Source organism: Bombina bombina, chromosome 4 (assembly GCF_027579735.1).
Source record: "Bombina bombina isolate aBomBom1 chromosome 4, aBomBom1.pri, whole genome shotgun sequence".
NCBI classification, from domain to species: domain Eukaryota; kingdom Metazoa; phylum Chordata; class Amphibia; order Anura; family Bombinatoridae; genus Bombina; species Bombina bombina.
The window spans coordinates 95,336,977-95,353,274 of record NC_069502.1 but is presented as its reverse complement, the minus strand read 5'-3'; the positions used below and the strand labels follow the sequence as shown (position 1 = coordinate 95,353,274).

The window sequence follows — 16,298 nt, the reverse complement described above, 5'->3', positions numbered from 1 at the left end:
AACTAACTAAAATTACAAAAAAACACACTAAATTACGAAAAATAAGAAACAAATTAACAAAAGTAAAAAAGATTTACACCTAATCTAATAGCCCTATCAAAATTAAAAAGCCCCCCCCCCAAAAAAAAAAAAACGTAGCCTACAACAAACTACCAATTGCCCCAAAGAATTCATCTCTTTTACCTGAACAAAATACAAAACCCCCCCAACAGTAAAACCCACCACCCCCACAACCAACCACCCCAAATAAAATAACTATCTAAAAAAACCTAAGCTCCCCGTTGCCCTGAAAAGGGCATTTGTATGGGCATTGCCCTTAAAAGGGCATTTAGCTCTTTTACATGCCCAGACCTTAATCTAAAAATAAATCACAGCCCAAAAAAAACATAAATAAACCTAACACTAACCCCCAACGATCCACTTACAGTTATTGAAGTCCCGCTTGAAGGATCCATCCAACCGGCAAGAAGTCTTCATCCAGATGGCCTCTTCGATCTTCATCCATCTGGCAAAGTCCCCATCCAGGCGGCAAGAAGTCTTCATCCAGGTGGCATCTTCTATCTTCATCTATCCGCTGTGGAGTGGGTCCATCCTGAAGACATCCGGCGCGGAGCATCCTCTTCATACAGTTGCCGCCGTAAACTGGAACTTCAATGCAAGTGACGTCATCCAAGATGGCGTCCCTTGCATTCCTACTGGCTGAAAGATTTCAATCAGCCAATAGGATTAGAGCTGCTAAATTCCTATTGGCTGTCCCAATCAGCCAGCCAATAGGATTTGAGCAGCTCTCATTCTATTGGCTGTTCCAATCCTATTGGCTTCATACGGCGACCGTATGAAGAGGATGCTCCATGCCAGATGTCTTCAGGATGGACCCGCACCTCGCCGGATGGATGAAGATAGAAGATGCTGTCTGGATGAAGAATTCTTGCAGCCTGGATGAGGACTTCGCCGGATGGATGAAGATTAAAGAGGCCGTCTGGATAAAGACTTCTTGCCGGCTGGATGGATCCTTCAAGCGGGACTTCAATAACTGTAAGTGGATTGTCGGGGGTTAGTGTTAGGTTTATTTAAGGGTTTTCTGGGTTGGTTATATTTTTAGATTAGGGTCTGGGCATGTAAAAGAACTAAATGCCCTTAAAGGGCAATGCCCATACAAATTCACTTTTCAGGGCAATGGGGAGCTTAGTTTTTTTTTTAGATAGTTATTTTATTTGGGGGGGGGTTGGTTGTGGGGATGGTGGGTTTTACTGTTGGTTGGTTGTATTTTTTTTGCAGGTAAAAGAGCTGATTTCTTCCTTTTAAGGTTCTTTGGTAGTTTATTGTAGGCTAGGTTTTTTTATTTTGGGGGGGCTTTTTTAATTTGATAGGGCTATTAGATTAGGTGTAATTCTTTTTTATTTTTAATAATTTGTTTCTTATTTTTTGTAATTTAGTGTTTGTTTTTTATGTAATTTAGCTATTTTTATTTTTAGTAATTTTAGTGTTTATGTTTTTTTGTAATTTTAGGTATTAGTGTAAGGCAGGTTAGGTTTTATTTCACAGGTAAGTTTGTATTTATTTTAAACAGGTAGTTAGTAAATAGTTAATAACTATGTACTAACTAGTCTACCTAGTTAAAATAAATACAAACTTACCTGTGAAATAAAAATAAAACCTAACCTAGCTACAATATAACTATTAGTTATATTGTAGCTAGCTTAGGTTTTATTTCACAGGTAAGTATGTATTTAGTTTTAAATAGGTACTATTTAGTTAATAATTGTAAGTTTAGTTTAGCTCTATTTTAATTATGTTAAAGTTAGGGGTGGGTTAGGGTTAGGTTTAGGGGTTAAAATAGTTTATTTTAGCTTGTTGTGAGGTGGGGGGCTGGCGGTTTAGGGGTTAATAGGTTTATTTAGTTAATAATTGTAAATTTAATTTAGCTATATTTTTATTATGTTAAAGTTAGTGGGTGTTAGGGTTAGGCTTAGGGTTAAATTAGGGTTAGGGGTTATGGATTTATTTAGTGGTAGTGATGTGGGAGACCAGAGGTTTAGGGGTTAATAACTTTAGTAGTGTGGCGGCGACATCGGGAGCGGCAGATTAGGGTTTAATAGTTTTATGTAAGTGGTGGCAATTTTGGGGGTGGCAGATTAGGGGTTAATAACTGTATGTAGGTGGCGGCGATTTTGGGGTCGGCAGATTAGGGGTTAATAACTATATGTAGGTGGCGGCAATGTTGGGGCAGCAGATTAGTGGTGTTTAGACTCAGGGTTTATGTTAGGGTGTTAGGTTTAAACATTATTTTCTTTTTCCCCATAGACATCAATGGGGCTGCGTTACGGAGCTTTTGTTTCCGCAATCGCATGTGTTAGGCTTTTTTTTCCCCCGGCTCTCCCCATTGATGTCTATGGGTAAATTGTGAACAAGCACGTCAAAGCAGCGCTTGTTTTCGGTGTGGTATGGAGCTCAACGCAACCATTTCGCCCGTGCAAACCTGCTTTTTAAAAACCTGTAATACCAGTGCTATAGGGAGGTGAAATAATGCTGCGTTTGTGCCGGTCATTAAAATCCCTATAGCACTCACAACTCGTAATCTAGCTGTATATATGAAAAAATGGATTGTCGTCTTTTTTTGTTTCTTTTTTTAATGATCAAGGTGATCACAATCAAACAGACAATGCAATCAAGCTTGATAACTGTCACTAGATTTGATCACAATTTCTCCACAAAGGCACCCTTAAAGGGACAGTCTACTCCAGATTTTGTATTGTTTAAAAATATAGATAAACCTTTTATTACCAATGCAATCAAGCTTGATAACTGTCACTAGATTTGATCACAATTTCTCCACAAAGGCACTCTTAAAGGGACAGTCTACTCCAGATTTTGTATTGTTTAAAAATATAGATAAACCCTTTATTACCAATTCTCCCAATTTCAATAACCAATCCTGTTATATTAATGCACTTTTTACTTCTGTGATTACTTTGTATTAAAGCCTCTGCAGACTGCCTTCTTATTTCAGTTCTTTTGACAGACTTTCATTTTAGCCAATCAGTACTGACTCATAAAAACCTCTACAGGAGTGAGCACAATGTTATCTATATGGCCCATGTGAACAAGCACGGTCTAACTGTGAAAAACTTTAAAAATGCCTTGAGATATAGGCAGCCTGCAGGGGCTTAGAAAAAAGCAGAAATATATAGTTTTAAAGGTTGTTAAGTATATTAATATAAAAATTCAGGTTGTTGTGCGGCATGCGGCATCAACGTTACCACCGCACAACGCTCTGGCCCTCACTGTGAACCTGTGCACCCTCTTTTGCGCGAGTCTACGCCTATTTAAGGTAACCACCTTCCTTCTTACAGTGCCCTAGTATAAATTTGCCTCACTGTACTCCTGGGTGCTGTTTTTGCGCTTTACTGTTGTATTTTATTGGACTGCCTGCGTTTCCTGGCCATGACCCCCATACTAGGCACTTTCGTTCCACTTAAATAAACGCATGACACAAGAAGGTGAAGTTACAAAGGCAGCAACTTGCTTTATTGAACACCATAAATAATATATCCATAACCTTACCGAATAATCAGTTAAACATTTCCATAAAAACCCCAGGGTGTCTGCCCATCCACAATGCATGCCGTTACCACTAAGAAGGGCACGCCCCCTTGTATAAAATTCTCCCCTGCCAATCAAACAGGAGGTACCAACAATCCACTCTGATCCAAACCACCACAAAATAGGCAAGCACCCCCCGCCACAGCTCGACACCAAGTCTAGCACCGCCACAACGGCCTTGTAACCCCATGATAAGGAGGAAGCTGCCCACCAACAACCACTAGGTTACCCCTTAACGGGGGAAACAAATCATCAAAATCCACCCCAACAACACATTGGAACTTAACTTACCCAATTTAACCACCAAGCTGAGAGCTCCCTAAACCACTACTACTCTAGGGAACCAATTAACTGCCCGGCTCAAACAATCCGACTCATTTAAAACCAACCCCAAAACCCATCTCCAATTCAAAAGATGAAAGGCCCCAAGTAAACTAAATTCCCAAAACACCAACACAAAATTCCACATCCAATCTACCACAACTGCCACCCAAAACCACACAACTGTTTTTTTTTATCCATTTAAAACCACCTTCACACCGAGTTGCATAAGCTCCAATCAATATGAACATGGAACCGATCCATATTATCACACCAACACCACCAACAAGCCAAATTACCAAAGTCAACCCAAACCCCAATTGCCCACTGCTACCGGAACTACTCTGAACCCTACATCCACAACGACAATCAAATACCCTACTCTACCCATATAGGGCATCAAACCATAAACTCTCAAGGACTAAACTGGTTTCCTAACCACTTAGCTATCTAATCAGTGTTCTCTTATTACAAGCCGACAACCACCACGGGGGTCCTTTCAGCAATTGCAAAAAACATAAATAGAGCTAAGGGCTCTTCAAAAGGGGGAAGCAAAACCCAACGTTCTCCACCAACACCCCTGAAAGAGTATAAGCCTTGCCGAATCAAAAATTCGCAACTCCAGGTCCCCATCACACCCTGAACCAGAACCACCCCTGGGCGACCACCAAAATACTCCCATACCCAACTAGACCACCAACCCAACCAACTGTTCCCAGAATATGCCCTCCGGTAGCTTTCAGCCCTATCCACAACGAATGAAACTGACATAGTTGGTATCTTCCCACAAATCGACAAACATCCCCTACACCAAAATTTCACTATAAATCAACGCCCCGCAATAGGATAATCAAAGGGTTAGCATTGGCCTTCACCGAACCAGGGATCTCAAGACACAATATGGGAAGGAACACACCTAGAACCATAAAAACTTCAATCCATAACAAATTGCTCCCAACTCTGGGGTGAGCAGAACCCCCCTCCGGGATTCTCACCTCACGTAAGCAACTGGATACTCCCAAGGGGCCGGAAACAACCTAACAAACTTGTCACAATCCCGCATGAAAGCTAGCCCAACTACCAAATAACCAATCCAGGCCGACAAACATAAACCCAGAAACCCACAAATACTCCGAAATTGTTACTTCAACCTCCAGCTAATGCGTATGGCCAAAATGCCAACCGCACCAAGATCTGGTAAAGACCTGCTCCATAAACCCAAGGACCCCCAAAGTGACCAACGCCCAAAATATCTGACCCACCCCCCAGACCAACACCACATTCCCCCAAAGGGAAGCTCAACAAGGCACCTATTCAACCAAACTCAATCACCATCACAATGCCAAAAACCTAAACAAGATTTTTAACATACAACACATATATATACACGCGGACCAACCATACATACCAATATAATAAAACATGCAAATCCAAATAAACACACTTTACCACATGGATCCAACCCATAAATATATATATATATATATATATATATATATATATATATATATATATATACATATACCTTTATATACACATATACACTGGAAATTGAATACGTAAATAGATACACACATCAAACAACGGCCTAACAACGACATGCACACATGATCATAAATCTACACCACCTACAAAAACTGACCCACTCCCATATGCATAAATCCCCTGACCAAGCTTTATTAAGAGCCGGGGGGGGGAGGGCAAAATGATACTAAATTGAGGGGGGGAGGGACAACAAATCCAAAAGTGAAAATGAAAACCAAAGGACCAAAAAGGGGGGTGAAACCAATCAAGAAGCAGGAATTATTTTTTCTTTTTTTTTAAGCCAATAGGAAAAATGGAAGATGGAGGAAGTTAAAAACCAAACTGGCACCGGGCTAAGTCACCACCACGCATAGCTAGATGATCACTGAAACACACAGGAAGTACTAACTGCACCAATACCACCAACTACCCGGAGCCAAACCTAGAAAAATCCAACGGACATAGCCATGCATGGATACAACACTACCCCAACCAAAACCTTATTCCCTTCCCATACATAACAACCATACGAACCAACCAAACTCTCAGAGTTCTTAAAGGGACACTCAAGTCAATTATTTATTTATTTTTAACTCAGGAAGAGCATGAAAATCCGCACAACTCTCCACTTTATTTCCATTGACAAAGCTTGCATAGTCTTATTTCTTTTTAAGCCACCAGCTCTTACTGAGCATGAACAAGGCTACACAAACCATACAAATATGCATATGTTATTAGGGTATTGCTATCACATGCTGCAGGGGGAGTGGAAACATAAATAACCTTACAAATTGCTATGAAATCTACTACTCATTCAAAATTCAGGAACAATGCTATTGAACTATCTTGTTATCCTGCATTTTGTGATCATCCAAATCTACTGGAATTACTGGTCCTACAAAACCTACACTAAACCACACACCCCACAAGTCTACAAATGCCAAACACACATAGGCATAAATACCACAACACCTACACACAAAGATACACCTAAGCATACCCACCTTTGAAAACAAACTCACCACCTAGAAGCCACAAACAGCAGAGTTACTCACTAGGAACACCAGTGTGCGAAGAATTCGCACCCTCCACTGCTGAATTCAAACTCACAACCTCCCGGCAAATGGGGCGGCTAAGATAAACACTAGCCCAAACCAGAGGGCCTGTAAGAGGAGACCCAGCGGAACCGTCGGATTCGATCTCAACCTCTTGCCACAAGACAACACTCTAGCCACATCACAACAGCCACCAAGATAAGCAACTATGACGCTACTCAACCACCTACACACTAACACAGCAACAAAACACCTATGGAAATACTGCGCCCCTTAATTAAAGAGGGGAACATCAAACTTATAAAGTACCATGCAGGGGCTAACCCTCTGCAACCCCAACACCTACCTCCTTATCCACCAGTACCTCACCACCATCTGCAAAGTGTTGTTCAGAGGGGCCCCCTTTACCTCCTCTAACCAATTACACGTCTCCTAGAATAATGCAGCAACCTTCCATGTGGTAGCTGGGACTTTTCCCTGGTCACCAGCTGTAATGCTCCCAGACAGCTGCCTGTGGCACCCATTTGTCACTGCTCTGAAATGTAGCCCCCAGTAAAGCTACCTGCCAACATAGCAACTGAGGTTAACTTTACCCCATTATCCTCTTGATCCAATCGAACGCCAACCGCCAAATGACGAATGACATGAGCAACCTCCTCGGTGGTAGCTTGGACCCATACCTGGCCGCCAGCTGCTTTGCTCCTGAACAGCCGTCGATAGCTCCCCCCAAGTTCCACTATCCTCTCCTTAAACCCACCCACCTTTGCTGCAATGGGAATTGCACACCCCCTGGTCCTAACCCAAATCCCTAACTCGCTTCCCCCTGCTACCCTTCCTATACTAGGGCCCTGGAACACATCCTCGCCAGTCAAATCCATGCCTCCCACTGGGTCCCTAATCTCCCAAAAGCTACCCCAGCATGTCCCCGGCTCCCATCCAAAACAACCTGTCATAACCAGCAAGAAGGACAACCCCCTAACAAAGCCCAAGGGCTACAACCCTGCTTCCCAAATCTGGATGGTACTCTAAGAGGAAAGCACCACCCTCCCCCAACCCTGTTTTCCAGTGATGCAATATCTACAGGAGGGAATATTCAAAACTCTCGGCCAGATTACGAGTTTTGCATTAGGAGCTATGCGGTGCTAACGAGCAGTTTTTTATCACTGCTCACTTACCTGCAGCGCTGGTATTACGGGTTTTTCTAAACCCGGTGTTAAAAGGCAAGAAGTGGGCGTAGAGCACATGAGAGAACATGAATCCCGAGTCTAAACACCCCTTATCTTATACTTATTAACCCCTAATCTGCTGTCCCCAACATCGCCGCCACCTACATTATATTTATTAACCCCTAATCTGCTGCCCCTAACATCGCCGCAACCTACCTACATTTATTAACCCCTAATCTGCCGCCCCCAACGTCGCTGCCACTATATTAAATGTATTAACCCGTAAACCTAAGTCTAACCCTAACACCCTCTAATTGAAATATAATAAAAATAAATCTAAATAAAATTTATATCATTAACTAAATTATTCCTATTTAAAACTAAATACTTACCTATAAAATAAACCCTAAGCTAGCTACAATATAACTAATAGTTACATTGTATCTAGCTTAGGGTTTATTTTTATTTTACAGGCAATTTTGTATTTATTTTAACTAGGTAGAATAGTTATTAAATAGTTATTAACTATTTAATAACTACCTAGCTAAAATAAATACAAATTGACCTGTAAAATTAAACCTAACCTAAGTTACAATAACACCTAACACTACACTACAATTAAATAAATAAACTAAATTTAATACAATTAAATAAATTAAATTAGCTGAATCACAAAAAAACAAAACATTAAATTACAGAAAATAAAAAACAAATTTCAGATCTTTAAATTAATTACACCTAATCTAAGACTATCAAAATAAAAAGAACCCCCCCCAAAATAAAAAAATACCCTAGCCTAAACTAAACTAAACTATCAATAGCCCTTAAAAGGGCCTTTTGTGGGTCATTGCCCCAAAGTAATCAGCTCTTTTACCTGTAAAAAAAATACAAACAACCCCCCAACAGTAAAACCCACCACCCACACAACCAACCCCCCAAATAAAATACTAACTAAAAAAATCTAAGCTCCCCATTGCCCTGAAAAGGGCATTTGGATGGGCATTGCCCTTAAAAGGGCATTTAGCTCTTTTGCAGGCCCAAAGCCCTAACCTAAAATATAAACCCACCCAATACACCCTTAAAAAATCCCCGAAGATTCACTTATTGGGAGAAGTCTTCATCCAAGCGGCAAGATGTCCTCAACGAAGCCAGCAGAAGTGCTCCTCCAGACGGGAAGAAGTGGTCCTCCAGACGGGCAGAAGTCTTCATTCAGACGGCATCTTCTATCTTCATCCTTCCGGCGCGGAGCGTGTCCATCTTCAAGACATCTGACGCGGAGCATCCTCTTCTGACGACGGCTTTTTCGTAATGAATATCTCTTTAAGTGACATCATCCAAGATGGCGTCCCTTAGATTCCGATTGGCTGATTCTATCAGCCAATCGTAATTAAGGTAGAAAAAATCCTATTGGCTAATGGATTGAGCTTGCATTCTATTGGCTGATTGGAACAGCCAATAGAATGCCAGCTCAATACTATTGGCTGATTGCATCAGCCAATAGGATTTTTTCTACCTTAATTCCGATTGGCTGATATAATTCTATCAGCCAATCGGAATCTAAGGGATGCCATCTTGGATGACGTCAGTTAAAGAGATATTCATTACGAAGAAGTCGTCGTTTGAAGAGGATGCTCCGCGTCAGATGTCTTGAAGATGGACTTGCTCCACGCCGGAAGGATGAAGATAGAAGATGATGTCTGGATGAAGACTTCTGCCCGTCTGGAGGTCCACTTCTGCCCGTCTGGAGGACCACTTCTGCCGGCTTCGTTGAGGACATCTTGCAGCTTGGATGAAGACTTCTCTCGGTAAGTGAATTTTCAGGGGGTTAGTGTTAGGATTTTTTTAAGGGTGTATTGGGTGGGTTTATTTTTAGGGCTTTGGGCCTGCAAAAGAGCTAAATGCCCTTTTAAGGGCAATGCCCATCCAAATGCCCTTTACAGGGCAATGGGGAGCTTAGGTTTTTTTAGTTAGGCTTTTATTTGGGGGGTTGGTTGTGTGGGTGGTGGGTTTTACTGTTGGGGGGGTTGTTTTTTTTTTTACAGGTAAAAGAGCTGATTACTTTGGGGCAATGCCCCTCAAAAGGCCCTTTAAAGGGCTATTGATAGTTTAGTTTAGGCTAGGGTTTTTTTTTATTTTGGGGGGCTTTTTATTTTGATAGGGCTATTAGATTAGGTGTAATTAGTTTAAAGATCTGTAATTTGTTTTTTATTTTCTGTAATTTAGTGTTTTGTTTGTGATTTAGCTAATTTAATTTATTTAATTGTATTTAATTTATTTAATTTAGTTAATTTATTTAATTGTAGTGTAGTGTTAGGTGTTATTGTAACTTAGGTTAGGTTTTATTTTACAGGGTAATTTGTATTTATTTTAGCTAGGTATTTATTAAATAGTTAATAACTATTTAATAACTATTCTACCTATTTAAAATAAATACAAACTTGCCTGTAAAATAAAAATAAACCCTAAGCTAGCTACAATGTAACTATTAGTTATATAGTAGCTAGTTTAGCGTTTATTTTATAGGTAAGTATTTAGTTTGAGTTAGGAATAATTTAGTTAATTATAGTAATTTTATTTAGATTTATTTCAATTATATTTAAGTTAGAGGGTGTTAGGGTTAGACTTAGGGGTTAATACATTTAATATAGTGGCGGCAACATTGGGGACGGCAGATAAGGGGTTAATAAGTATAATGTAGGTGGCGGCGATGTTAGGGACGGCAGATTAGGGGTTAATAATATTTAACTAGTGTTTGCGAGGCAGGAGTGCGGCGGTTTAGGGGTTAATATGCTTATTATAGATTAGGGGTTAAAAATTGTATTATAGCGTTTGCGATGCGGGAGGGCCTCGGTTTAGGGGTTAATAGGTAGTTTATGGGTGTTAGTGTACTTTTTAGCACTTTAGTTATGAGTTTTATGCTACGGCGTTGTAGTGTAAAACTCATAACTACTGACTAGAATGCGTTATGGATCTTGGAGGTAGAGGGTGTACCGCTCACTTTTTGGCCTCCCAGGACAGACTCGTAATACCGGTGCTATGGAAGTCCCATAAAAAAAAAGGGTTTACGAAGCTTACGTAAGTCGTTTTGCGGTAAGGCCAAAGAAGTGTGCGGTGCCCCTAAACCTGCAAGACTCGTAATAGCAGCGGTAGTGAAAAAGCAGCGTTAGGACCTGTTAACGCTGCTTTTTTACCTTACCGCAAAACTCGTAATATAGCCGTCTATTATTTCGATTTTGAACCTCTGGGAGAATTGATACCTTCATTTGTTAACCAGAAGACTAATGCTAGGGAATGATTGCCAGCAAAATGCTAACACAAATAGCTAATGGACTTGGTTAAAATACTTGCAAACCGTGAAACAAACAACAATAACTCCCACACAACAGTCACCCCACCTGCTCCCTGTACCCAAACCAAAACTGGACCCCCCACGCACTGACTAACTGCAGGCCTCAGAGAAAACACTGGGATGCTCTGACTAGAACCACTGGCCTACCCCTGTTAAAACGCCACCTAAAGCCATCAGGCTCCCTAGTCACTATGGCCCTAACCTAACCGACCTCACCTGCACCCAGCCATGTCCTCTCCTCCCGAATCTATTGCCCAGCTCTGGCCACCCCACCTAACGATCATCCCTCTAACTCGGCCTATGCCAATGGGCCCTTGCCCGCCCGCTCCACGTGGGATTACTTCCAGAAAGCTGAAAAAACTCCTTTGGCCAGGCCTGCCCATTGCTGCTCCAGAAGGGAAACACAAGGCGGCCCCACACACTCCCCTCTCCACACCACTCACCTGCCTCTGAGAGCTGTGCGCACTAGGACCCGCCTCACAGGCCTCCCAGGCCCCACATGCGTCCCCACATCGACCGTTCCGCTCACACCATCCGGGCCGACAGACTCCCACTGTGTACTCTCCCTGACAAGGTCCTGTACCTCCTGCAAACTTAACGCTTGCCGTCTGCTCCGGACACCACCTCCGCTGCCAGCATCCCTCCTGCTGTCTCCAGCCAGTCCCATGTGCAACCGCTTCACCGTAGCGGGCCTACCTCTGACCTACCTCATGGCGGACAGCTTACACTCCTAAGCCAACCACCGTGATGTTGTTCCTGCAGAGCCGCCACAAAGACAGGAATGAGCCCTCTGCCGTGCCACTGATCCTGGAAATAAGCTGTGTGAGGAGAAGCCGGAGCTTCTTCTTGCACATCCTGGTCGCCATTTGATGCTCCCAGTCCTCCCTTGATCAGCACTAACCTGCTGAGAAAAACAATCCTGGAAAACCGCCACAGCAGGACAGGTAAGATCCACCTGCCATTCAACAGGTCCCGCCATTCAGCTGTGCACAGAAAAGCAGCAGCTTCTCATTGCACGTTCTGAACCTGAAATGCCACACTTCTGTTACCTTCCACCACCTACCCTCATGAGGCCCAACCTACTGACCCCCATATGACCCCTTCACTTGGCCTCCATGGGGGTCACAGAACCCTTTCTTCAATGTTTTCCTTCAGGGTTCCTCTTTCTTCTATTTAACCCTTTAGGTACTCAGAAAGATTGGACTGTCTGTTTGTTACTGAATTCTGCTTTTCCTACTAACCATTCCTTTGCTTAACCATTGGATTCTCAGAAACATTGGACTGCCTGCTCTCACTGAACCGTGCACTGCATGGTGAGCATTAGTTTACTATTTGTGTTTTTCAGTAGCATAGAACTGTTTGCTTACTTCAGAACCCTTCTTGGGTCTCTGTCCTGCTCCTCATTAACCCTTGCAGGTCATTGTGTTTATTGTTCCTGTACTACCCGATTCCTACAATCCGTTAAACTTAGTTCTGGAATTTTTCCTTATCTTTACACTTGATGCTGGGATTAGAAGACTACTGGCCAGAATTGGTCTGATAAAGAAATATCCCACGAACATTACACTGATCCTTCGCCCCACATCTCCTTCTGTATTGAACAAATCGATGACGAATCCGGCATTGGCATCCAGCTCATGAGGCACGCAACGATTGGAGGAAGCCGGATTCGTCATCGATATGCTCAATACAGAAGGAGATGCGGGCGGATGATTGGCGGGTTTTTTACCATAACAAAATGTTAAGTATTTAAAAAAAGAAGCGTCTTTGTAAAGTTTAATGACTTAAAGTGCCCCTGATTTTTAAGATTATTTTTAGAAACTGGGCTTTAAATCATAAAACTTTACAATCACTTTAACAGATAAAAAGCATGACTGAAAAGATTGGGATCGACACCATAGTTAGAGCATTTTATTTCTGCATTGTTTAAATTCTGCATTGTTTCTTACATATAACACATTATTCCGCTTTCTTTTTTTTGCTTTTTTATGTCACTTTAAATACCTTCATGTCATATATATTAATCTTGTATATCTCATTAAATTCAGAATGATCATTGGAATCTTTTTTTGGTAGGAAAATAAATAAAAATGATTGAGTGTAATAAACATTTTCATACAGAATAAAACAGGGGTAAAGAATACAATTCTAAACAAAATGGGCATCAGATTTTTGGAAAGTCTGAAAATACCAATGCTTGAGTTAAAGAACACAAAAATGCTTTTTTTTTTTACACATTCCTATATTTTTTAGCTCTGATTTCTGTTTTGTTCCTCACCTGAAAGGCTGCTTTAATCCTAAAAGGTTGTCTGAAGAAGAATGAGCATTGGGAACCCACAAGGCATTGGTACCTGAAGATATGTCTGTAACATTCAACATTTTTGATCCTTTCCAGAGTTCATACAGTAGCCCTCGGTTACCTAACAATGAAAAACAATGTAACCGGGAATATTTTGAATAATTCAGAAAGCATACTGCCATAGAAGCTGATTTTTTTATTTTTTATTTTTGGAAATAATAAAGGGTGATATTGGTCCAACAAAAAAGTATGACTCCCTGTACCATAGTGTTTTTCAAAGCAAATAATGAAATAAATTAATATATCAATTATGGTAAAGCATTGTTTTCATTCGCTTTGTCCTAAAAGAAAACATTGAACTTTAATGGACAGTTTAGTTAAAATTAAACTTTCATGATTCAGATAGGGCATGCAATTATAAACAACCTTCCAATTTACTTTTTATCAGCAAATTTGCTTTGTTATCTTGGTATTCTTTGTTGAAAGCTAAACCTAGGTGGGCTCATATGCTAATTTCTAAGACCTTGAAGGCTGACTCTTATATCAGTGCATTTGACATTTTTTTACAGCTATACAGTGCTAGTCCATGTGTGCCATATAGATCAAAATTGTGCTCACTCCTGTGGAGTTATTTATGAGTCTTGCACTCTAACACAGGACAGGTGATTATTCACAGAACTTTGATGTTGGCATTTTTTTTGACAGCTGTTTTGTGAATGAGACAGAGTGGGGGCTTTAGAATTTTGCATTGTCTGCTTTTCTCTGTATTTATTTATTAGCCTTTATATTTATAAGTGAGAAGTGTGTGCATTAGCCGGCCGGCTCCCAGCATTTGTCTCATCTACTGCTTGCCAAGGACGGACATTCTTTTTTTATTGCTATTAAGTGCAAGTATCTTGGCTTTCAACCTATTTTATGTACATTGTGCAATTGTTTTCACATTAAATTTTACATTTATTTTACGTAGATTTCGAAGTCAAATCTTGTTATATGGAAAGCTCTTTCCAGCGCTGTCTCTTTGCTTCATCCTGTGGGCCCGTGTTTCTGGCGAGTCTTCAGATTCGCCAGAAGCAGCGGTCTAAAGATGAGCTGCTGATGCAATGTCTGTCGGATCAGGTCCGATAGACATTTGATAATTCGGCCTCAGTGTGTGTATTCAAGTTTGTGCCAACTAAGACATCAATAATATAGTTTTTTAAAAGGTGCGCTCTAAAGTAGTTTGAATAAAGTTTATATATATGATATATCATTCTTAAAATGTGTATAACTACAGAACTTTAAATATCCCACTTTGTATTGTAAAAAAGATAGCAAGATCACTGAACTATGAATGTGTCTCAGGCTGCAAGAATATGTGAACATCAAGATGGCGGCTTACACAAGAACACAGCTACTAGGGCGTCAATGAAACTTGAAAAATAAATTTATGGAGGAAACTAATATCTAGACATGTACATGGGCAGGAGAGGCAGCAGCAGGCAGCAGAGTTACTGAAATAGGTAAGCCTCCAGTACACAAACCTCAAAATTACACCTCCAAGGTAGGAGGAGGACAAACACGTGCCTATAGTCTCTTGAACAAGGTGGCCAGCAGTTCCCAAAGGTTAGGCATTAAGGGATGATGATCAGTCACCACAGAGTGCAAAAGGCAGGAGCAGGAGAGGCAGCAGCAGGCAACAGAGTTACTAAACTTAATAGGTCTCCGGTACACATACCCCAAAAATACACCTCAAAGGGAGGAGGACAAACACGTGCTTAGATTCCCTTGGGCAAAGTTTGCTACGATTTTTCACTTTAACTGATAATGACCAACACAGAGCATGAAGGGCAGGAGCAGGAAAAGCAGCAGAGCTACTGAACTAGGTAGACATTCAGTACACAAACCTCTAAAATACACCTCCAAGGGAGGAGGGCATACACTTACTTAGAGACCCTTGTACACTGTGTCTAATAGTATGCTATGATATTTTACTTTAACTGATGATGACACAGAGAAGGAAGGGCAGGAGGAGGGGTGGCAGCAGCAGCAGACTTCCTCAACTAGGTAGACTTCACAGTACATGAACCTCAAAAATACGCCTCCAAGGGGGAGGAGGACAAACACTTGCCTAGAGCCCATTGGATACAGAGACTAGCATTAACAGCATGATGAACGGCTCAGAGCAGGAAGGGCAGGAGGAGGAGTGGCAGCAGCAGCAGGCAGAAGACTTACTGAAATAGATAGCTCTCACAATAAATAAACCTAAAAAATACACCTCCAAGGGAGAAAGAGTGCAATCATGTGCCTAGAGCCCCTTGGATAGAGCGACTAGCAGTTCCCTAAGGATTTAGCATCAACGGATGATGACCGGCACAGAGAAGGAAGGGCAGGAGCAGGAGTGGCATCAACAGCAGGCAGCAGACTTACTAAAATAGTTAGGCCTCACAGTAAACCTTAAAAATACACCTTCAAGTAAGGAGGAGGACAAACACATGCCTATAGCCCCTTGGACACAACGGGCAGCAGTTCCCTGAGCATTTGGCATTGACAGATGATGGCTACCACAGAATAAGAACTGCAGGGGTGGAAAACATTTCAAAATTAGGCCAGATTTACGAGTAGTGCGCTAACAGCTACATGAAAGCGATATCGGGTTTATTGCAGCAGCTTGTTCATGTCGGATGTAGGCCTGGTATTAAATGTTTAAAGTAAACTCGATCACTTGAGCGCAATTGAATTTAACGTGCAGCGGGATAGTGTGATCTCAGAGCTCTAGTTAACTGTTAGGCAAAATAAAACAAATTCACAAAACTCTTCAGAAAATACATTACAAACTATCTTATAAAAATGATTTAATAAAAATATTGCACAAAAAAAGTTATTAGGGCTTAAAGATGTGAGGTCTCAGCTGTTAGAAAAAAAGGCTTTAACATACAGATACATACATATACATGTCTAAATATGTATATGTATGTGTGTGTGTATATATATATATTATTAAG

The 16,298-nt window shown here is 41.2% G+C and overlaps 1 protein-coding gene across 1 annotated transcript in view; it reads right to left on the bottom strand.

Annotated features, from left to right (window-relative positions):
• PKHD1 (PKHD1 ciliary IPT domain containing fibrocystin/polyductin) overlaps positions 1–16,298 on the bottom strand; it is a 1,710,134-nt gene that overhangs the window by 1,481,760 nt on the left and 212,076 nt on the right. Inside the window, exon 15 of the mRNA XM_053709557.1 lies at positions 13,297–13,438. Coding sequence (XP_053565532.1) covers positions 13,297–13,438 — 142 coding nt within the window. The remainder of the gene's footprint in view (positions 1–13,296; positions 13,439–16,298) is intronic.